Source organism: Phallusia mammillata, chromosome 7 (genome assembly GCF_965637545.1).
Source record: "Phallusia mammillata chromosome 7, kaPhaMamm4.hap1.1, whole genome shotgun sequence".
Classification (NCBI taxonomy): Eukaryota; Metazoa; Chordata; class Ascidiacea; order Phlebobranchia; family Ascidiidae; genus Phallusia; species Phallusia mammillata.
The window spans coordinates 11,847,870-11,871,001 of record NC_137258.1 but is presented as its reverse complement, the minus strand read 5'-3'; the positions used below and the strand labels follow the sequence as shown (position 1 = coordinate 11,871,001).

At 38.2% G+C, this 23,132-nt stretch overlaps 3 protein-coding genes across 4 annotated transcripts; all 3 read right to left on the bottom strand.

Moving 5' to 3' along the window:
• Positions 1-936: 936 nt before the first annotated feature.
• LOC145238624 (VWFA and cache domain-containing protein 1-like) lies at positions 937-6,787 on the bottom strand. The gene is made up of 14 exons (XM_080101852.1): positions 6,645-6,787; positions 6,347-6,464; positions 5,968-6,079; positions 5,291-5,450; positions 4,779-4,918; positions 4,384-4,553; positions 3,743-3,853; positions 3,462-3,566; positions 2,682-2,868; positions 2,431-2,619; positions 2,116-2,222; positions 1,796-1,905; positions 1,419-1,525; positions 937-1,335 (listed from the first exon to the last, which is right to left on the bottom strand). The coding sequence occupies exons 1-14, from the start codon at positions 6,784-6,786 to the stop codon at positions 1,177-1,179; spliced, it is 1,917 nt and encodes a 638-aa protein (XP_079957978.1). The 5' UTR covers position 6,787; the 3' UTR covers positions 937-1,176.
• An 84-nt stretch (positions 6,788-6,871) lies between these two features.
• Positions 6,872-10,043, bottom strand: LOC145238981 (VWFA and cache domain-containing protein 1-like). The gene is made up of 10 exons (XM_080102277.1): positions 9,897-10,043; positions 9,754-9,816; positions 9,370-9,519; positions 8,602-8,816; positions 8,168-8,327; positions 7,962-8,088; positions 7,824-7,898; positions 7,435-7,569; positions 7,194-7,291; positions 6,872-6,946 (listed from the first exon to the last, which is right to left on the bottom strand). The coding sequence occupies exons 1-10, from the start codon at positions 10,041-10,043 to the stop codon at positions 6,872-6,874; spliced, it is 1,245 nt and encodes a 414-aa protein (XP_079958403.1).
• Positions 10,044-13,220: 3,177 nt separating this feature from the next.
• LOC145238755 (EF-hand calcium-binding domain-containing protein 4B-like) lies at positions 13,221-21,781 on the bottom strand. 2 transcript variants are annotated; one of them, XM_080102016.1, is made up of 14 exons: positions 21,536-21,780; positions 21,102-21,213; positions 20,829-20,994; positions 19,983-20,135; positions 19,188-19,282; positions 18,808-18,971; positions 18,314-18,495; positions 18,183-18,237; positions 17,914-18,023; positions 16,542-17,056; positions 15,711-15,865; positions 15,135-15,317; positions 14,671-14,745; positions 13,221-14,364 (listed from the first exon to the last, which is right to left on the bottom strand). In XM_080102016.1, the coding sequence occupies exons 1-14, from the start codon at positions 21,641-21,643 to the stop codon at positions 14,143-14,145; spliced, it is 2,295 nt and encodes a 764-aa protein (XP_079958142.1). In that variant the 5' UTR covers positions 21,644-21,780; the 3' UTR covers positions 13,221-14,142. The 2 variants fall into 2 exon arrangements, with proteins under 2 accessions (XP_079958142.1, XP_079958143.1); XM_080102017.1 differs by lacking the exons at positions 13,221-14,364; positions 14,671-14,745 and having other exon boundaries at positions 15,175-15,330; positions 21,536-21,781.
• Positions 21,782-23,132: the final 1,351 nt, after the last annotated feature.

Here is a 23,132-nt window from a genome sequence, read left to right as displayed (position 1 = left end):
ACAAATCCATTGAACAAAGATTCTAAACTAAAGGTTCCCTATTCTTAACAAGTGTAAAGGGCGTGGTCGTACTCTGTTTTGTATTTTTAATGTATGAGTTGAGGCCATTTTTTACTTTTAGGTCATTCTTATTATTCTAAGATGGATCACAATTTTAAACTGCAGTATTATGTTGAAATTAAATGTGTTTTTCAGCGTGGCAAATAGAACATGAGGCGTTTATTCCTCGTATATTGATGATGGTCGCGATGGTAGTAAATGCACTCGGAATATTATGGTGTGTAGCCGGTCTATGTTCTCAAAACCGAAAACTTTTAGTCACTTGCGGAGCAATGCTTTTAATTGGAGGTTTGTTAATTATTAGGCCTACTGTTTTTGTTTTTGGTGATGTCTGTTACAATTTTATTGATTTTTTAGCAATCCTTGTTTTAGCTGGGTGCGCCATATTTACTGGTCAGACATACAACAAGCCGGGTTTTTACGATTACTCCTTTTACTTCGGATGGTTTTCTGGTCTGTTATTTCTCTTGTCTGGCTTGTGCATGTCTTGTTCGAGCAAATGATTTGTGTGTTTTGTGTATAGCGTTTTTATTTAACAATTGCACTTTTGTGCTTTCAAGCTAGTTTTCTGCTTGAATTCTCATACAATGATGTACGATTTGTTCATTTGAAGAGTTTTAATTGTTCTATTGTGTAACTTTGTTATAGCTATTGATTAACATGATTTGACTGACATGTATTTAACCTAACAACAGTAAAACCCTCATACATTTTGCATGCCTTTTCAATTAAAATTGGAGCACCTTTTTCAAATTGAAAGCTACAATGATGTATGTGTGAACCAGTGAACGTCCTGTTTCAATTAGACGAGATATATAGGCAGTAGAAATAGCTAAGCTGGCAAAAATGCCTTCAAATACCAATTACATTCCAATATTTATGTAACATGCGTCAAACACTTTTAATGTACACCACCGTTGTGAATCAAAAGCAAAAAAAGAAACACAGAACACCCGGCAAAATTGTTGAGAAATTGCTGTCAAGTAGTTAATTCACGTTTAGGTTATTTAATAGTTCCTCCGCGCATAAAAGTTAACATATAATCATTTAACCGGCGCTTCATACATTAATAAAAAAATTTGCATTGCAAATGACAAGGTTTGGTACATGCTGTGGTCAGTTGACAATGTCCAAGTAAGGGTTCGTGTATTCCGAGACCTCAGCTTCTTCGTAGCCATCAGAGCCAGAGATGGTCGCAACAAATGTTTGCGGGAAAGGAGGTGGAGAAGAATCTGGCACTTTTCTCGGTGTCGGCGGAGTTTCATCCTTTTTAACCTAAATTGCACAAAATGCTAATGTTTGTAGACCACACAATTTACGAGAAGTGTACTGCTCTAAGCTAATCAGATATAACCAACCTGTTGTCTAGTTTTTCTCACTTTACGTGCGCCAATGATACAGAGTGCAACAAGCACAATAAAGACGACTCCACCAACCACAACACCGACAATCAGCCCAACGTTATCTGTAAAAAGCATTTGTATACACCACGATTTATTTTAACAAAGTTTGGGTTGTAGGCCTACATTTGTGATTTTATTTATTGGGTCAATATAATCTTTTAGGCGAAGTTTTAATCATTCAAAATACGAATATTCGATGTACAGTAGTAATTTGTATACAGTGCGAACATTTTATGCGAATTCAAGCCGGGTATACTATACAAAACATTGAGATTTACGTATATTTATGTACACAAATCAAATCTACCACTATAAAAGTAAAATATCTTTACCATTACTTCCACTACCCACGGCAAAACACACAGGTAAGGATTGTAGCGACACTTCCTCATCTGACCCATCAAGATTTCGAATGCTTTTTGGCACACATGGTTGAATAACACTAAACATTGGTACAATAATGTTTATTTATCTCGTTATTAACCGAATGTTTTGCTTTAAAAGTTACAGACAACACGAAGGCGTTTTACATGTTATATTGCAAAAACGAATGTGTATGCTGCTCTTCTAACCATTACAACCTTGCGTTTACATTTAAATAGAATAAGAACTTTTGTCCACCATGTATAAGAGTATAACGTGTCGTTCTTACTCGGGTGCTGAATTGTTGTAGCTGTTGGTGCAAGGATCGTAATTCGGATTGTTGCTTTTACATGGACACTGGCAACTGGTTACATCATCGGTGCTGCAAGCTACGGTCTGCAAGCAAAAAATGTCGAAAATATGGCTACTTTAATGATTCTCATGTTAAGGCAAGTTGGGTTGTCAAAGTCTTTTCAATTGTTGCAATAAATCAATTTGGTCCAACTCATTATCACAAACAAACGTTGAACACGGATGACAATCGCTACTGATGCAAAAAAACTTCTTTATTTCATTGCGGAGCTAAGTTACAAAACACGGCTACCTCATCTCCAGGTACATTTGATGAACAGAGACATCTACTAATTCCTGAGGGACAGCCGACTGGTGATGAACTGGCATCTCGAACAAGAAGATACACATTGGTGTCTGGAACTAACTTTAAAGAAAAGTTGAAACACTGGCCATCTGTGCCCGTAAACGTCTGGCTAGCGAAAGGCATTTCTCGCGAGATCTGCAATATACATAAAATGGACGTTATGCTACTTTGCTGTATTGACCGTATGGTCCACCTACCTTGTACGTTCGGTGGTACTTTCCGTCTTCGATAGTGGCACATCTTCGTATTTCAAGGACGTCTCTTTGTATGAGCGTACTGGATATTTCCATCTCCTGCGTAGTGATGTGTACAAGATTGGAGAAAGGAGTTCTAATCAAACCCTCCGACCAAACAACAAAACCACCTTTGTCGATAAGAAGGCAACTATAAAAAATATCACTTATTACTTTTTTTTATCTGTTCATGGCCCTAGATAATTCAAAATAATTTTGCCACAATTTTTAAACTATGTAATATAAAAGTACATTTGTTTTCTTACTCTTAACCCAGTGGTTCCCAAACTTTTTCATATTTTTTTCAAAACGGTCCCTTCGCCATTATTTCGAGGGCTCGCGGTCCTTAAGACTAAATGTGTATTTCACACAAACGAAAGTTGATTGCAGGATTTCAGCTAGTAATGCAAAATTGCGCATAACAATTATCCTAAGACAGCATGTGTCATCATAAACAGGACAAAAACATTACGATTGTGCGCGAACAATTACATTGTTTGATAGAATTCATTCAATAAAGGCAATTGTTTAGCAATGGAGACAGTCGATTCTCAATTCTACTTTGATTTAAACTTATTTAGTGGCACAAACTGACGCCAAATAAGATTATAGAATTACTTCAACCGCTTAGCGGTCCCCCCAAAATTGCCTCACGGACCCCAGTTTGGGAACCGCTGTCTTAACCTAACACAATGAAACAACTGCTTTCGTAATTTATCGTAGTAGCTTTTGTATGTTACATACCTTGTGTCAAACCTTTCGCATTCCGGATATGCAGTACGAATTATTTCATCAAAACCCGACAAGGTTAAATCCAGACCCATCACACCCACGACATCTTCCTGCTGACTACAAAAACAATTTATATTTTGTTTGTTGTAAGCAGATTACTGGCATAATAGCAAATGACAGCAAGTCAAAGTTGACATTTTATAAGTTTGTAAAATGTTTGAGAAGGTATTTAAACATCCACTAAGCTATGAATAATTAAATCTACACGTATATATTTCTACGTCTCGACTCACCTTGAGGCATAAAGAACTTTGCTAAATGTGACGACAAGTTCTCTAGTGTTTAAATCCATGTAGGGTGGAGTTACAGCAAACTTGTCCGGGTTGGCAACGGCGTGATCGTACCTGCATGGCAAAGATGGATTTCAAGTTACAAATTAACACCACCTTTCGCGCACAATTTTACCAATGTTTTGATATCTTTCGATAGGTGGCGCAAGGAGCACAAACAAATATTTCAAACCAGAGATTTTAGAGAAAATACTGTGAAACGTGCAAAGTTTCTGCGAAGTGCAAACCTAGGTGAAATTCATACTGTTCCTTTGCGAATTATTTAAATAATAAGTAAATCTTTCGGTTGTTAACACACGTTTTCGTTTTGCTGCGTTTTTATTTATTCATTTTACACCGCGAGTGCTCGAAAAAACAGCAAAGAGACCATTTAAAATTAAATCAAAGCGTTTTCGTGAAGCATTGGGACCATAGTTTGATGACCTTTCCATTTCACGCAGCGTTTGTGAAAAATATTTTTGTCTTGATTAAGTTCTCTTTCAACTCTACGTGGACAAACCAAGAAATGTTTTTAACCATTGTTTTCCACGAAGAGTTACGAATGGGAATTTGTTTTATTTTAGCAACGAGTTATACTAACATACCATGGTCTTGTATTGGCATCGTATCCTTTCGGCAAAATGCAGCCTGGATATCCTCTAAACACACCGTCTTGTGTCGCAATGTAACGGAAGAGAATGGAATTTTTGTTTGAAGTTGAAGTCCATAAGTTTTCGGCCTCCATAGTTAGAGTCACACTGTCTCGTACACCTTCCTGAAACAGAATGGCTTGTGAAAAGTCGATAACGGCCCTTACATTTGCCGTAAGCGCAGTTAGTTTAGTGGCTGTAAATTATCGTTTCAAAAAGTTAAGCGAAACAAAATTAAACAACTTTGTAACAAAACTCTTTGACGAGTTTATTCAAGTACAATTCAAGTTAAAGTAAATGACCGTAAAGCGAATTTTCCGCTTTCTTTCAAAAAATTTTTAGCTTTGTACTTTCAAGTTTGTAGGTGTAGTCGACCTTCCTTCCATGTAGTCGGTAAGTTCTTGAACCCAGCTTGGTGTTTCAATCATTAGAACGTACTCCTCGGCTAGCGTAAAACTGCGTGGGCTCAAGGCGACGGTTGAATGATCAGCTGGAATGAAAGAAATTGAAAATTCTTTCCATTTAGCACAAAAGCGGAACTGCAACTAATTGGTTTTACCAAAAAAGTTACATGCAATACCACGTCATTATCTGAAAGAGTATTACGTTTAGCGTTATACTGTCCACTTGTTAGAGTGGGAAATCGTAAAAACCTATATTTAAGGACCTAAATTTTTACCACAACAATGTATGCAAAAGCTAAAATTGCTTTTTTAAGTTTTTTTGAGTGTATAATGTGACAATTTAAACAGTGAAGCCAAATCTGGTAATTGTGATTGCAAGTTTAAACATAAAACACTGCGTAAAAGCAAAGACGGGAACTGAAATTTGACAGAATTCCATTATGCAGTGGTTAATTTACTTGTGCAGAAATATTGCTGCTGGTAAGCACACGGGTTTTCTGGTCGTTCGATGTCCAAACGGTTGTAAACAAATGGAGGTCCGGGTGCAAGCTGAGGGGGTGTGGTGCGCATTTCGTTTGTGGCAACCACAACACACAAACGAAACGGAGTTCCCAAAATCTACAAAAAATGTTTATGGTCGTTTTGTTGATACTTACAAAGAAAAAAGTTATTTCGGCATAGAACCATTACTATTATTATTATTATTACCGCGGCGCAATTGTGTCCAGTCTTTCTGCCCCAATCAAGTCAATCTGTATACCTATAGGCATTTCACGTTTAGTCTACCGAGTCTTGGTGACGCCAATCTAAATAAGCTTTTGAAAAGACATGACTCTTATTATTTTCGGAAAACACTGGCAAACCAAAAGTCGTTTTCTTGAGATTTGTTAGCTACACATGGTCTTATATCAAATAAATTTCCAATTGTTTGGGTTATGCACAAAATTCTTTAAAACAAAATATAGGTTCAATATATAAACAACACAAAGATTTGCTTATGATTGCCTAAAAGCCGCTTTTTGTGTTGTGTTTTGTAGTGAAAGCAAGGTCACTCTTTGATGGAGTTGAGTTTAATCATGTATTTTGCCTAATTTGAATCGCCTTATGATTCATTGACAACTTTTAAGATAGTTACCGGTTTCCAGTAATAAGTCGATGGTACTTGTACGCTTCTTACACCATAACGGGTGTCATTTCCATCAGCGAAATACCGGGTGGCCGTAAACGATTTTTGGTCTGTTTCTCCGCTATTAAAACATTGTGCAGTTGTAGTAAGCTAGCGATTGGTTTATTGGTAAATAGCACGAACAAGGTTATTTTCGACATATGCTATTGAAACTGTATAACACAGCAGTGATTTTTATTTTTAGCTCATATTGACTAACACAGGTATTTGTTTGCAAGCAAGAAACAACACCGTTTGTACCTACATTATAGATCCCGGTGACAATCAAGAGTTTTTTTAGTTTTTAGATACATGTATGTAGTTTTATGCTCGTTAACAAAAGACTTACGCTTTCAAACTTTCAAATATTGACTGAAATTCAGGATCCCGTTCAAAAGCTGTTGCCTCGACGATGAGAGAATCCAGGTCGTTTACATATGGGAACAGGGGGTGGTTGATAACCAAACCTAAAAATCCAATTAAAATATTCCTTAACTCTTCTGCGGAATGTCGTAGGTTTGTTTTTGCATTTTTTCGAACGAAGTTTCAGTTAGCATGGGCGTTTCAAGCAACAGTGCGTTCGAAGATTGAGATGCCTTGGAATCGTATTTTAAAGTTTCAGTTAAGTTTGTATAGTTTATTTGTACCTGACTCGTCTACAACAAAAGCACTTGATGACTCGCTCGGACGAAAAAAGGTTGATTCTTCGAGTAGTTCGTTCAGAGTCATATCAAGCGCCACAATTCCACCAAATTCGGAATTGATAAACACGGGAAGGGCAGCAGTCATAACCACGCCTTGCAAAACCAATAAAGCAAGTTTAGATGAGAGAAGCAAATTTGTTCGTTCGAACTGAAATTGAATAAAAAAACACCTAAACCCCAGCTATCCAAGTAGGGGACAGTCCAAATCGGTTCTCTGACTTCGACACGGAAGAATTCGTAATATTCTGTCAGTTGATTTCTGATATTAGTGGTATCTACGATTTGCAGGTAACGTCCGTCCTGTGAAAAGGTGTATTATTACATGGACTTAAAAAATGTCACTACAAAACACCGAAATTTGGAGTTAAGAAGAAATTCACCCAGTTCTTTTGCGATTGTAGACAGTCCCATGTTAATAAATGTTAAAAATAACTGCAACAAACTTTTCTTTAGATGGATTGCAAAACTTAAAGTAAATGTTACAATATCTACCTTCGGTGCGTTTGCTGGTGCTGGCGTTGTTTCTACTGGAGACAACACACATTCGTCAGTTCCTCTTTGTCCTGGCATAATAGTAAGTATCCGCTGGTCTGTAACCACAAAACAAATTGTAAATCGAGCTTGCATTCCAAAGGGAACTTTTTTGCATACAACCAGCTAAGCGGCATATCAAATGTCCCAAGAAAATTGTACTTGGCACAATGACTGATTCGTTTTTAAATAATGGCCTTACTTGGTCCAACACCGATTCCGAACGTCATCACAGTAACTGAATTATTCAAGCGCGCATTTTCTTGCTGTAATGTTTGGATAACTTGAGGGCAGTTGCTGATTGGCGTTCCATCCGACACAAACACTATAACCCGTTCTAAATGAAATAAATAGTTTAAAGAAAAAGGAAATTCCACACAACAAATCAAAATGAATATTTTTGTTAACGCCATAGGTTCTTTCCTTTTAATAAGTCATTTCGGACTAGCTACTATTTGACCGCATGGTATACGAAAATGAAAAGAGGAAATTAATTGACTCACAAACAGTTGGTGCAGATTTGCAAATCGGCGTTGGGGCGTTTTTGGAAAATATTTGGGTTACTTTTCCAGTCACAGAATGTTTAATTACCTGTATTGTTAGCTGGTCGGGTGCTGTCAAAGAATGAGAAAGCAGCTCTTATGCCCAATTCGAACTGCGATTCACCTTTAGACAAATAGTGTTGGAAAAATTGAAATTATAGTAAAAAATAGCAATGGTTTTGCTCACCATCTGTTCGAATGTTTCTGGCGAAATCACTTTGCGTTCTTTTATTGTCAGGAATCGCCAACGCTAATTCTTCGTTGAAGCAACCGCTGCTTCGGACAACATTTTCGCTGAATCCAATGACCGCAAACTTAAAATCAGAAAACAGGTTGAAAGAAAAATCCTTACACGTTATCCAAACACTAAAGTTATAAAAAAAACATTTATACCGTATCTCTTGGATTTAAACTGTCGATTAATATCGTTGCAACTTGTTTGGCTACTTCGATTCGATTGGTGCTTCCAATTTGACTGCTCATTGACGAGCCTCGGTCGAGGACAATGACAATTTGTTTTGGCGTTGGATTGCTGGCTTCCACATACCAAGGTCTGAGAAAACAAAAACTTGCAGTTAATAATTGGTTTTCAAAGTATAAGTATATATATATTTTTTTGTAAGTTACTTTACGATATTTTTTGTACTTTACGCAATGGAGAATATCAATCTTCAGTTGTATAATCTGACGTGAAGTATACTTATGCAGAAAAGATTGCAGAAAGATTTGGTAAGTTACGGCGGTCCTCATATAATTGTTTTACGAATCCCTAAAGGACCACAGACCCCAGTTTGACAACCAGTGAATTGGACCAGTTGGATTCTTACCTGAATCTGTTTTCATAGTTTCCACATTCGTTAGGTGCTACAAATGGCCCTGGCACCTGTGTAGTTACACCTCCCTCGCTTCCAAAGTATTGCCACTTTAGGGACGGATCTTGCTGGAGGTTCTGGAAGCATCTGTCGTCAAATGCCTCTGTGATTCGACTTGAGTTTTCAGCGGCAGTTGATGAAACTCGCAGACAAGCCTTATCTACTGTCACCTGTGTTCAACGTTGCTTATAATAGGCCTACCATATTTCCATCAACAAAAAGAACATCGTTAAAAAAACATAAAAAGATATTTTAGGGCCCAATAACAAGAGCAAACAATATTAGACGTTCTTTGGCAGTCAATTGGTCCAATATGAAGTTTAGCGTTAATCACACTGAACTAAAGTTATATTTTCACTGAAGTGCTGTGTAAAATCCCCCCATTTTTCTCTAAAAAATAAGCTGAAATGTAGTTTCAGGCTGTTTTTTAAGGCATTACCTGCACCATTAATTTTTAGTAAATTCAAAAATTCAAAAAGAGGACATTTGGGCACTTTTTCTTGTCCTCGGAGGACAACTTGTTTTTTGTTAAAAAGGAGGACATGTCCTCCAAAAAGAGGACGTATTGTAGGCCTAGCTTATAAAAACTTGTAATTAACTTTCAAGACAATAGATGTTTATTCTAAGTAATAAGATTTTTATTCCATTTCTCAAAATGGCACCCTTAATACGCACTTTTGGAGGTAAACAAAGTAGTACATTAATCGAAACAGAAAATCCTACGTTTTGCATAAAACTTGGATGTTCTTCAATGTCCTCACTGGTAAGCCTGCAGCATTCCTTCCTTTCAGCCGTGCCTGTGGCAATAATATTGCGTAGTCCGTTCAGTACATCTATTCTTCGAGCAAACTTTTGCCTGAGTGCAAGTTCCAACTGCAAACGCATTAAATATCTGAGCCGACCAGCATTGTTTCTTTAGACTTCCAAGTAAAAATCTTCTAACGGATTGTATCAAAATTTAGTAACCTATACTGATACACAGTTCTGCTGGTAATTTATGGCTGGTTAACATTTATTTTGATTTAAAACTACCTTTTTTAATTTGTCACAAAATACAAAAAGTTTGCAAATATTTTAAACTTTTTTGACATTTAAGCCTATGCCTACCTCGATAAGCAAGTCCATTCCGTCAATTGATGACGTTGTGTACTCGCGTTCGTTGTAGTATCTCTAATCGAAGCAACAAACAAATCAACACAAACAAATGAAGATGAAATAAAAAGTCACTTTGACTCATCATTTATTTGTACCTGCATTTCATCGTGGCGTAAGTCACGGTTTACAATATTCGCAATACTGTTGCGCAAAACCGTCGGCTCCAAATCCTGTACAGCGTTTCCTTTTTCAATGTATAAATAAAGAAATACCATCAACAGCATTTCTCTAATTGCCCCCATCATTGCAATAACGTTGACTTAACTTCGAAAAGTATATAAATATTTTCTTTGCTGAAGCATAAATCTCCCTCGATTGCATGGGCTTAAACGAAACTACCAAAATGACCTGGTAATTTTCCACTTGTTGTTGGGGCTTTTCCAGTGGTCACGTGTAACGTGTATGCCAAAGCAAAAGGGTTTACCCACCAGACGATTTTTTTCTGGCTTCAAAATGCAGTCTTCCGTGCAGGTGAGTTCACCGCATGATGTTACGAAGAATGCGTTGAAAAGGCCTCCCTTTGTTTCGTCAAGTTTGTTGTGCAATAAAGCGTGCATTTTTGTTTCCACCGAAAGTCGGCCAAACCGGAGACCCCAATCTATGTTTCATATGAAGCGGGTGTAATAAAAACCTTACAGTCTTCCACTCCTTAGTGATTTGAATATTAGTAATGATTACATCTGATAAACGTGTTCCGAATTTCAGCGAAATTCTCTAGTACCTGTTTTATCTTCTCATTAGCCACCAGACACTTCGTCAAAGCGCGTTTCCCCTTAGATTAAGAATCGTAATCAGGGTTTTGCCTGCGAAATGGTCGAGCGTCTTTAATCATTTGACCATGACTGAGTCGTTGGCCGCACTGGTGCTAAATAGGGCTTTGAGTAGCAACGAGCATATAAATGTTGTCTTGAGTTGACATCGAAAAAAGAACACATTGTTACTTAAAGTTGATGGAATTTCTACATCGATTTCTTGAAGTGACTCGATATAAATACTTACCAATCGGCATGTAGTGATTCAAGACATTTAACAGTTGGCTTGGCTGTCATTCGTCATCGCTTGTCAACTGTTGATAACGCACAATTACCATCATACCTTTAGTTTCTGTATTGGTGCATTTGCATGCATGTTTCGGATTTGATCTAAAATGAAACCAGAAACTTGTATTATTTTGCGGCAGGCAACCAAGAAGGATCTTGATCAAATTCGCTCTTTGGTTCACAATGGATTAAACAGATATGGGGTGGATGCCTTTTTCTACGGATGCTTTCAATCCCTTCGATTACAGGTATGGAGCATTGAATTGTTTACAAACTCTCGATTATGGCAGACATACAACAAGCATCCGCTCTTGTTGGCAGGTATTGATAGCAGTTTGCGTTGCTTCGGTGAATTTTTGTTTTGATTGTTCATTAATAGAAGCTTTACTCATATACACAACTTTTCAAGTGACATCTTTTTTTCTGGGTAAGTATATTTATCTGTAAAGTTAAATATGTTTTACTTAACGTGCTGTTTTTGCAGCACAGATTTTATGGCGTATAACCGTATCCAAGACCACAGACGAATTAGAAAACTGGGACAGATTTCACGAAATTTACCTAAAAGGAACTTGTAACTTTTGGGTTGCAATCAATGGCTCAACTTCGGAAAATGAACATACCGTGATAGGAACAGTTGGATTACGTCATCCACAAGAAGTGGTAATGACCACTGACGTCAGCGACTCGTTAGAACTAACTGTGAGTAAACTTACTGTGTTTTATGTTGTAACCATCTAAATTTTATGGTGGCTGTTTCTTTGCGACCGGTTATGATCTTCATGGGACATATCACATGTGTAATCAAAACAACTTTTGGTTTTATTTTTGTTTTTTATTTTTTCACGGGGTTCGAACCCAGGACACTCCCGGGGACGAATCCCGATCCAGGTTTTTTTTATGTCTTGTATGTGGGTCAGGCGCGCCAGACCATTCGGCCAAGTTCTCTACGGACATAAGTTTACTGCTCTCTAACGGATATAAGTTTTTCCTCTAATTTACTGTTCTTATTGCTAACGGTGATCTTACAAAATTATTACCATCGCATGAATAGAAACAAGAGTACGACCTCCCACAGTGCTATGTTTGTGGGTGTAATTGGGATTTTGTGAAATCATCAACGTCCTAACCTCGATTATGGGAAAATAAATCAGAACGTAAACTAATCGAAAGCATAAAAAACAAGGAATATTTAATATATTGCTTAAAATGTTACATGAACTTGCCTCCTTAAAACATTTCAAAAGATAAAAAGACAAATAGGCTTTATACGCCACAAGCATGCACTACAATTTTGAGACGTAGGACGTACAAAACAAAACTCTCGGGCCCGACAGAACCGAGGCTTTGTTGCTAAGAATATGTACTTTGTCCAAGATATGCTTTGCATCTTTGCATTTTTTCACCTTTCACTTTTTTAACAGCGGATGAGTGTGGACCGGAGGTACAGAAGGCAGGGTGTGGCGAAACGCTTGGTGGATGCTTGTGCAGTGCATGTCCGAAACTTGTGTGCTGAAGGAAAAACGAATCACTTTATTGTTTTGTACACAACAGAGTTTCAAACATCAGCATTAGGTTTATACCGGAGTAAAGGATTTAATCTGATTGACAATCCAGTGTTTCGAAAAGCACTGGGTTTGGTCAGGCTTCAGTTGTACATTCTACGCCTACGGCTTGAACCAGATGACCCCGTGGTTGGTCAAGGTATAAAAAAATATCTGAAATATAAGCACAAAATATCGCCCGACTTGTAAATTTCTTGAAGCTTCGTGCTCGTCCCGTTTCATTAAGAAATTTTACGAACGTAACAACTCACAACAGAAAAGTTTGCCGATGAATGGCGCAAAGAGTGTCAAAGAATATTTAAACCAAAATGGCGTTTAAATGCTGACGATTAGGGCCATTACGGTTGGGGTCAAGTTTTATAGTAAAAAACAACTAAACTCTACATTTAGTTTTTAACCCTAACCTATTTTTACTGTTGTTTCAAATAACTGTGCTCTTTGCGCCATCTATCGGTATTTATCACACTTTGTCTGTTGTGAGTTCTTAAGGTAGTAGCCATACCGTTTGAGTTTTACAAGAAGGCTTAAAAACTTTTATGAATGTTTTCCTGTTCAAACCACAAAGTTTATGACGGATAAATGCATGCAGACCATATCACAATAATACAAGCCATTTTTTCGCCTTGTTTTTTCCTTTGCACTTTTCGAAACAATAAAGTAAAACAACGGTTTGATATAGATATGACTAATGAACAGATATACACCTAACAGTCTGGTTTGGAAGTGTATGAATAAGCTTCTGCAAGGACGTAAAATGTAATCTGACCTTTACCTTGCAACTTTGCATTTACGTGTAACAAAAATAAATAAACAATGGAAAGAATTGCACGTTTATTTACGTCCTCACAGCGGTTGAGAGATTATTTGAAGTCATCATGCAAAACAATGTCAACACAGTGCAGCATGTTGCGTGTGCAAAACCCAAAACATAGATCAGTACGTTCACGGTGACATGTAGATATACAAACTCGCAAATCCATTCATGTTTAGAGCTTTAAATGAGGGTTGTTCGTGTGACTAACAACAAAATATAAAACAAACTAAATGTCAAATTTGTTCAAGTAAAAAGTCCGTTTGATCGACAATGGAGGATAGTGCAGACGGTAACAAAGTATGTATTGGGTGCAGAAACATTTGCATCTACTTTATTGCTAAGTAATGGAAGACCTTCGTGTTGCAACAAAACGTGAGATAAGCCAACAACTATAAAATAGGAGCCAACACTATCCGATTGATATGGTGACGGCATGAATAAAAAAGTTCAGTTGCATTTGCAATGGTGGAACCAATAAAAATAGTTCAAATGTGTTGTGAATCTACACCAGATGTAAAACGTCGAGTTACGGGACCGAAAATGTGCAAAATGTGTTTATTTTTTGGTGTTACATGGTACCATCGGGCTCCTGGCTACGCCAATGTGTATACGTCATGCACCAAACTAACATTGGTACATCTGACACTCTGCTTGATTTTGTTGTTAGCAATTTCATTGCGTGCCAAACAACTCGGGCCTATCAGTTACAGCCAAGTATAAAGCACCAAGTAATCAACTAGTTATACAGCAGCGACCTAGCGGTGTGTGGAACTAATTACGTTTTTAAAAAGCTATTTGATACTAAATTAAACAGCTAATGCCATTATTCCAGAAGCTTTTTGTCCAACCATGAGGTGCATAAGCGTCAAAACCGATTCAAATCAACTTTACGGCAATATATGACATCTAAGACAAAAAAATGTCACATACTACCTCTTCTACCAGCACAACAGGCGGCTTTTTTAGCCTCTTCATCACTGGCAGCCAATGACAGCACGCTATCTCGTTGCTCGTCTTCCAGTCGTGTGAGATCGCCGGCAAACAATATCATACTCGACGTGATGTTGTCACCTGACTTGGCGCTTGTTTCAGAAAACTTGGCTCCGTATTCCTCCGCTAGCTTTGTTCCCTCTTTGGGTGTAACCTGGTGGTTCATAATATAAAGACAAAGGTCTATGAGAAAAACGAAAATCTTCCAATCGGTATTTGAAGGATGAGCTGCAGACAGTGCACACTGTTTTGACTATAAGGTATCATCAGTACAGCTGTTGGCGAGAGATCGGCGGCATAAGCTAATGTAGCCACGCTACGAGCTGAAAATCCGTGCCTCGTCAACCTGTTCGATGCTAACTGGACATTAACAACTGAAGAACGGTGTGCACTGTCTGCAGCTTTGTCAAGGGCTACTTTCAAAGGATCACCAGCAGCATACATAATACAACAAAATTACCTGACGTGTTCTACTGGACGCAATATCATTTTTGTTCCCCAGCAATAAAATGACAGCTGTTGGGTCAGCTCCTTCCTAAAAATGCACGTTGAAATTGTGGACCACAGTCGCTAAATGTGTTTAATGTTTTACTTCATGTTTAAGATTACTTGCACTTTTTCGTTGCAAAGCTTTAGTGCATTCTAGTAATGCCCAAACACAACAAGTAAACAATGACACGAGCGTTCTAAAGAAGACTTAACTGGCAGTCTTCCTCAACTAAGATTTTACTGTTGTGTTAAAAATAGATTTCCAAAAAATGAATTCAACTTTCGTGTTTAGTAGCTGTAACTACCCGGACATGTTTAAAAAGACACACAATATTAGGTTTGCCTTGGCGCTGTCAGTATAATGGACCATTAAAACCAAACACTGCGCTAATGGAGGTTAAACGTGACTAAGAAGCGAAGGTCAAAATCACTAACCTGCACACTCTGCATCCAATTACGCACAGCCAGGAAGCTTTTCTCGTTTGTGACGTCATACATGACAACAACCCCGTCTGCTTTGCGAAAATATTGGCGGGTTATGCTACGGTACCTCTCCTGGCCAGCAGTGTCCCATAGTTGCAAAGCAATTAATTGTCCGTCCACCGCCAGAGTTTTTACCTGTGTTATCGAACTGATTATATGAAAGGGTGAGAAAAGTTTATGATGGTTAAAAATCAATAATATTGATCGTCAATTGTTGCCATTAACGACTTCAATTTAGTTACATCATGTTGCTGCAACGAAGTTGTCTTAGAACATCAGCTCCATTACACATGCATAAACGTTTGGCAACATAATAAATCTCATTTCAGTGGTCTGTTTGAACATTTATTTTAATTTCGAATCTCATCAAACCATGACATAAACTTAACGGTAAAATCTGAAACGAGTAAAATCAGCTATATGAAGGCAGTTTTTAAAGAACATCTCAATTATTACTCCATCATTTAACAGTACGTATATTTAATAAAATACGCTTCAAACAAGTATGGTAAAATTTTTCCTTGTCACCTGATAATCGACTCCGATGGTAGCGGCCAGATTCGGGACAAATGTCGAACTCACGAACTGCTGAATAAAGCTGGTTTTTCCAACTCCGCTGTTGCCCACGAAGACGATCTTATAAACTCGATCCGGATCATGGTTAGTTGCGACTGCTTCGGTATCTAACATTAACACACTGTTGCTAGCACATCGAGCTTAAATAAATTCACATGACAATATAAAGGCAGGCTTTCATACCAGGAAGTAAAAGTCCCGGAAGATTATAATCTACGAGCCAAATTAAAGTGGAAGATTGGATTTCTTCATTTTACCACATTTACACTATGGCAAGCTTTGTCCTCAAATATGCCAACTTGTATGATATGATGGGTGGATGATGTTTAGCATGAATCGGAGTACAGGGTTCGCAATCAATACACTATGTTTGATACACTGTATATGTTTATTATTTGTTAAAACAAACGGGGTTACTGGTGAAACCAACGGTTCAACAAGCTGTAACGTTAATAGTTAGCCTTAAACTCAAAAGTAACTATCTAACAACAGCGATCGACGCAACTCGTATTCAGACAACTCGGCCCACTAGCAGTGTAAGTGTGGCTGTAAGGCCAATCGAAACAATCAGCTGTTAATTGTTCACGTTTTTCAAGCTGTAAATGTTTCATTTAGTTTAGACAGTATTATAAAGTTATGAAGCTGTAAATGTTTCATTTAGTTTGGACAGTATTATAAAGTTATGAAGCTGTAAATGTTTCATATAGTTTGGACGGTAAATTTGTACCTATGTGTTGGTTAATTTAGAACAAGCTATTTATCAAATGGTTACAATCTTTTTACCTGTTCGAGTCACGATGTGTTGTTGATGGTCTCCGTTTCCGACATTTCCGTTTACGTTTTGAGTTTCAAATCCGTCTTCGCCAGAAGATGATGATGAGGCATAAGGATTTTTCGATAATTTTCTGTAAAAGCGGGCGCGCGCTCTTTTCTCGTTTTCCGTTCGTTTTCTGTGGTGCAGACCAGCAGAGTTATGTTTTTGTGACCCATTCGTTTCTGCGTTCAGTTGTCGTTCCTTTGCGCTGCTTTCGCTTGGAGTTTGTTCACGTGACCCCTTTGAGTGCTTCGACTTCGTTTTTCTTCTTATGCTGCTGTTTTGACTTCTTGAGGACCGCGGATGGTTGACTTCGTCGCTTATCGAAGAGGATGAGTCGGATTGTGTGGTGGATGAGCTCAACTGAATCTTGCCGTCGACTTCGGTGGCATTTAAATGTCCGTTTACTTCGACTTCGACATTGTGTCCCTCCGATTCTTCATCGTCTTCGTGTATTACCGGGGATTGGATAAAGGAATGTCCACTGTGAAATAAAGGTTTAACGGTAACGTATTTATTATAGTGCTGTATATAGTCTTGAAGAGAGTCCACGGGTAAGGCAGTAGGAAATGTGAAAAACTAGAAGGGTGGCTTAGCACATATTGCCCTTGCATATACACTATAACCTATTTTAAAACATTAATATATTGCCTATGCTTATTTTATATTGGGTCCCATATTGGCCGCCGGCTTTTTTAACCTTAGTTGTTTCTGCAAGCAGAAACTCATGGGTCTCCACACATGCAAAGTTGTAAATAATGCATTTCAAGAGATAACTATGAGATTTTTTGGTATTATAGCGTCAAACCCAGTGATCGGGACTGTGCATCAATAAATATGCTATATGGAGTACAAACTATCTAAATTCATTCCATTCATACATTTTTGAAGGTTTTTCTATCATATGGTCTACCTGAAAAAAAAGTGAAATAGTAAGAAAATAGGTTAAAAGACAACAATCAGCTGCCAATGGCGAATTGCACATGATTGTCGGTGGCTAGTGCGGTAAATGATAGGGCTACAGGGTTGAACACAACAATCGACACCTATATATGGAACACTTTACAATCTCTTTAAATTTCATTCAATGCTGACATTGTACAAAAAAGGACCCATTTCGTGGGGCTAGTGGGGTAAATGTTTGGGCAACAGGGTGAAACATAACAATCGACAATTATAAATAGTACACTCTATAAGTTTTAAAATTTCATCCAATTCGGACATAGTTTAAAAAATTCACCCTTTTTAGGGGACTAGAGGGGTAAATATTAGGGGCTACAGGGTTAAACGCAACAATTGACACCTATAAATGACAAATTCTACAAGTTTTTTTGGGTTTACTTAAGTTCAGTCTGAAAGTATTTTCCAACGTTTGACCCTTGTGTAAACAGTGGTGTTTTGTGCTTGGGTGTCGACGTGCTCAATTGTTTGCTCGGCGGCGTTTGGAAGTGCTGTGAAAGAAAAAGTTGTATTGACATGCTGCGGGTACAGATATATAAAGAATATATAATAATAAAATAGTAGAATAACTTTCGCGTCTTGCAAGCAAACCCGGTAAACACATGCTGCTTAAACTTACACAAAAAGATTAAAAGATGACTATCACATACCTTTGATCTTTCCAACACTTCATCCTTGTCGTCTTGTAATTTTCGGTTCTGATCTCTGAAAGGCACAAACGCTGTCATTGTTATACCCGCCGCAAAGTTTTGACTACAGTCAACACAGCATGATAAAATACCGCAACATCTCGAGTTGTTTGATTAAGCTTTTCTTCTCGAGGTCAAGCTTGTGCGCCTCTTGTTCCGCCAGTTGTATCTCCTCCTGACTGTCCTTCTGCTGTTTTATTGTCGCCATACGAATTTGCGTAGCTTCTAAATCCCGCTGAGCATTTTGAAGATCTTCCATCAAACTTTGATTAAGCTAAAATACATTATGGACTTTCTTATATTCGACACTCCTACATGCACGAACCTTAAACATTACCAAAATAAACTGAAATATCTATCAGCTGCTGACAAAACACAGCTCCCTCTGATAAGAATTGCTGATTATCGAATGGGTTATAATAATATTGAAAAACTTTACATTTACACAATCAGATCAGTTAATGCACGTTTGTTGGTTGTCGACAACTAAAAAAAAGTTTTTTAGTTTCTGTTCAAACTCTGCAATACAAAAATCGCTGTAACTGCAGTCAACTTTTTACTTATTAAAGCAAGCAACCATGCTCACCTGCACCAGTTGTGAGTTTTCTGATTTGACTTCATCTTTGCCAGAGCTCAAATTCATAATCTGTTGTTCCAAGCTTTCGTGCTGCTGCTGAACTGCGTCAAGCTGACGTTCCGTCTCTTTCAGTTCCTCGCGCAACGCCAATGACAGAGATCGTTCCTTTTGCACTGTAACCACAAACATGCACGTTACCAAATGCGTTGTGTTACAGCAAACTGATGCTGCCACTAAGGCACGCATTGATCCAGATTACCAGCTTGGCGAACTGGGATACATTCGCTTTATCGAAAGGCTAATCGATCGGCATTTTAATCCGCCTTGGTGGACAGTTGATGGGCTGCCAATTCCCACCGTAGTTTATGACTTGTCATGCTGTGACAAACCTTCTTCGTTGAGAGTCTTGTCCCGTTCTTCATTGATTTGTCTCTCCATTTCCTGGTATAATTGCCTGACCTCGTCCTCATGCGATACTGAGCGCCTAAAAATAGAAAAAGGCAAAGCGGGTTACCCCAACCGCTGTATTTTTGCTCTTGTGTATGTGTTGCACACTTGGGAAACTTAGATCAAAACTGAAGCGGCAATAACGGTGTTCACCGTGCTTGCATTCGATATAAAACTAAAAATCGACTTTCTTTTTCGCAGTTGTTTCAGCATTTGCTCATTACTAGTGTTATCAATTTGCCGACACGTCTAGGCATGCCATTCAAGAAATACGTCAAAAAATGGTACGCTAAGACAGGGGTCCGCAAATAGTGGGTCGCGACCCAAATTTGGGATTAATGAATTTGAGCTTTTTTCAAACTTTTAATCATTATTGCATTGTTACGTATGACTGCGTAACTGTGACATACAGTCTATGTAACAATGCAAAAAGTTAAGCACGCCTATGCAAGCATGTTTTTTCTGATTAGCTGTGTTCTCAACACAGAGACAGAGCCCTCAGTTCTCATTTGTTAGAATAAATACGTTCGTTTACCTACTGTTTTATGTGAAAATAGCAACTGAAAACAGCATAATAGCAGTCTTAATATTTAGTTGATTAGTATTTTCCACAGACTTGATGCTTGGGTCGCGAGAATTTAGAATAATTTTGCAAAATGCTTGGGTCGCGAGAATTTAGAGAAATTTTTTTAGGGTCGCGCCAAAAAGTATTTGCGGACCCCTGCGCTAAAACCTACTCTTTTAGGAGCCGTTCCAACGCTGATTTCTCGCTTTTGGCAGCGTTGAGTTCATGAACGACTAGATGAATAAACTCTTCCACGGTATTTCCCTGCATGTCCTTGTCTTCTTGGACTCGCCGACACAAATCAAGAATCACTTTCTCATTGCCCCTGCAAAATTGGCAAAATTCGTCTGGGCGATAATTTTGCCTTAAAGTCAGAAATGTACATTAACCTCAAGAAATCAAATAATTTTTAAAAGTCTATTAGAGATTCTCGCAAATACACCTGCCTATCTACGCTAATTACGTATTACGCTAATAGACATTTTCTGCAAAAAACTTGGTATTTCTACTAAAAGCACACGATAGGTTCCAAGGAGCGGTGAAACAGGCGAATTGCTGAATAATCTGTTCCCGCCATACCCTGCTGCGTGCCTGACAGGATGCGATGGCTCACGTTCCAAACAATACATCCTTTTAGAGCAGCTGATTGTGAAACCGATTTCTTTTGCGTCTCCACTTTTACGCAAGCTGTACATCACTTTTCCGTGGGTTACCAACCACGTTCGAAGCAAATTTTGGATAGTTTTTGTGCAGTTTTGTGTAGTTACCCATAAAAAATTTAGGTTTACGTAGCTTTACGTCGCCTGTGAATATTTTTTTCGCACAAACTATAATCACGTAAAAGTATGATATGTGCATTTGTGTACACTTTACTTGTATATATTCCAATAACACAGGTTAAGGTGTAGATGACCCGAAGCGCCCTAAACATCTTTGCAAATTTGCACACCTTTATTATATCAACCAAGGATCGATAAGTTCTTTCACGCACAAAAAAGGTAGAGTGCTTTTATCTTACTTGTCTAGTGAATAGTTTGAAACCAAGCGGTTGATGACGTCGCGGAGTATGTTTTCGGAATCATCTTCCACGACGCTGGTTGAATATGTTTCATCATTTGCAAAATTATCAGACGACTCTGTGTCGTGAGTTGACTCCGATTGCGAGTGTAGACGCAGAAAGCCACCTTGTTACAACAATGCTTTGAGTTACATGCAGTTTCTGAAAAATCTTTTTTATCATAACAGTTTGAACAAAAATCGCTTTTTAAACTATTGCTTGAAGCTTTTGTACCAAAACCATCTGAAAATTCCTCGAACGTTAAAAATCCATTTCCGTCATTGTCCAAACTGTCAAAAACTTCTTCAAGCTGTTTGCCGTTGAGAGGGAGTGTCCCGTTAAGATGCTGGAAGCAAAGAGATACGTGTTTTATATATATTTCATAGTTAGTCTGTTCTTATTTCTGGGCATGGTAAACTTTTGGCTTTTTTGTTTTACTGTGAAATCCTAGTTATTGATGTATAACAGCCTATTCGTCACGGTTTACTGCACATGTATCACACTCAGAGAATTTCGACAAATATACAACAAAGGTAAACCTCACACTCACGTTGTAAAGACTAACAAATAAACGCAAAAAGAGCAAAACATATTGGATTCGTACCACAGGCTTGTTCTAATAAATATTTAATAGTTTTGAAAATTACAACCCTAGATGTTAACCATACCTGCATGTCTACTTTGTTGATGTAACCTTTCCCTTCCTTATCACAAACTGAAAATAATTCTTTAGCTTTATGTAGCACCGCGTCATCCTCGTCGCCTATAGTTGCCATTCCTATGTAGTTGTATTAACGCCACGACACATAAGACAGATCTATGCACCACAATCGTGCCATTTTCCTTATTTTAACCAACGACAGATAGAAATCAAAGACACCTGAAACGATCACGACGAAAACACAACAGGTTATACCATCTACTAATCGAGCAATATATCAGTCAACCTCTGCTTCTGTTCAAAGCGACAAACTTAACTAGCCTGAAGGGCATTTGCTTTGCTGATAATACCTATATGCAGAGCGACGACTTGTTTTATGACGTCACAAGTTTGCTTTGACTAAAAGAGTGCTTGTGTCGATGGTGGGAAAGCATGGCAGGCGGTCGGATAAAAAGTTTGCTCAAAACCCTTTACGCCATATTAAATTCCACACAGCCATGTTCGCCAGGCACTAACCTACCAAGGCGTTGACGCAAACAGTCAAACCCAATGAACCTGAATGAAACACGTACGTAACCGCAGGACTACGCTGCTTATTCACAAAGCCAATAAACCTCTTGTGGACTACAAGTTTGGTTTTTAACTGTCTGGTCATTTGCAGTTTATGTACCTACATGCTAGTTATTCTATCACAGTATGGTTTTGTTAAATCCGAATGTATGCAGTTCTACGTTTGTTAAACGTTGGACGTTGGTACAAAATCGTTCGTGTATCCGGGACATTCAAGTGCCATTTACACAACTTGAAGAGAAGCAGCATTGCACTATGACTAACTGCTCTTGAACTCGTCTAGAAACCTGCGCTGCATGTAATCTCTGTATCGACACGCCGTGCAAATCCACCCACTCACGTTCTGATGTTTTTTAAATTAACTTTCATTACAGTACCTGGAATACCCTACTAACGGTTCAACGAAGTTACAATGTTTTTCGCGTACCTACCGATATTCCCACCAATGCCCATAGATAGGTTTACTTAACGGGCGTTTAAGCGTATTCCTTTTTTCCTTGACTTAGCTGAGCAAACAAACGGTCCTGGACCAACCAGCCAAACATCATCATCAGCGCAGTTTGGTAACAAAATTTACTTAACGTTAGAACACCTTTTTGAGGTTGTTTTTAATGCAATTTAAAACGGCTTTTGTGATTGGCCACTGCACTTTCACCAAATGTTTTTGTCGAAAACTGACCTAGGAGTTTTATGCCAAATACTGGCCGGCCAAACTTTCTAACGCCAGGTACAGCTAGGTGGGCCATGTAAAGACTTAACCAGCTTTTTTGTAAAAACAAACAAGTGTAATTTATAGTGTTGGTTGTATATGTAAACATCGAACCTGTAAAAGTAAAAACGGAAAGCAGGGTTTTCACAAAGACGCCCTTCGACGACACCCGACAAACTATTTCGTGTAATAAAACGTTTTTTGTATCAGAATAATATTAAGTGATTTTTGTGTTATCTAACTATTTATAGTTTGTAATAGAAAAGGGCCCAAAACTTTCAAAAGGCGCAGTTGTCCCTCGTACGTCTGCTTTGAGGCTAAATAA

What these genes read in the sequence shown, in the direction of transcription:
- LOC145238624 (XM_080101852.1), bottom strand. Translation starts at nt 6,786, where the DNA reads ATGACTGCTGCCCTTCCCGTGTTTATCAATTCCGAATTTGGTGGAATT. An exon ending in TTTTGTTGTAGACGAGTCAG is followed by an intron (nt 6,465 to 6,644) that starts GTACAAATAAAC and finishes TTGGATTTTTAG; the next exon opens with GTTTGGTTATCAACCACCCC. An exon ending in CGTGGGTAGTGGAAGTAATG is followed by an intron (nt 1,526 to 1,795) that starts GTAAAGATATTT and finishes TGCTTTTTACAG; the next exon opens with ATAACGTTGGGCTGATTGTC.
- LOC145238981 (XM_080102277.1), bottom strand. Translation starts at nt 10,043, where the DNA reads ATGGGGGCAATTAGAGAAATGCTGTTGATGGTATTTCTTTATTTATAC. An exon ending in GTTTAAATCCAAGAGATACG is followed by an intron (nt 8,089 to 8,167) that starts GTATAAATGTTT and finishes TCTGATTTTAAG; the next exon opens with TTTGCGGTCATTGGATTCAG. An exon ending in CAGAAACATTCGAACAGATG is followed by an intron (nt 7,899 to 7,961) that starts GTGAGCAAAACC and finishes ATTTGTCTAAAG; the next exon opens with GTGAATCGCAGTTCGAATTG.
- LOC145238755 (XM_080102016.1), bottom strand. Translation starts at nt 21,643, where the DNA reads ATGGCAACTATAGGCGACGAGGATGACGCGGTGCTACATAAAGCTAAA. An exon ending in AAGTGTTGGAAAGATCAAAG is followed by an intron (nt 18,024 to 18,182) that starts GTATGTGATAGT and finishes TTTCTTTCACAG; the next exon opens with CACTTCCAAACGCCGCCGAG. An exon ending in ACACATCGTGACTCGAACAG is followed by an intron (nt 15,866 to 16,541) that starts GTAAAAAGATTG and finishes TGTTAATGTTAG; the next exon opens with ATACCGAAGCAGTCGCAACT.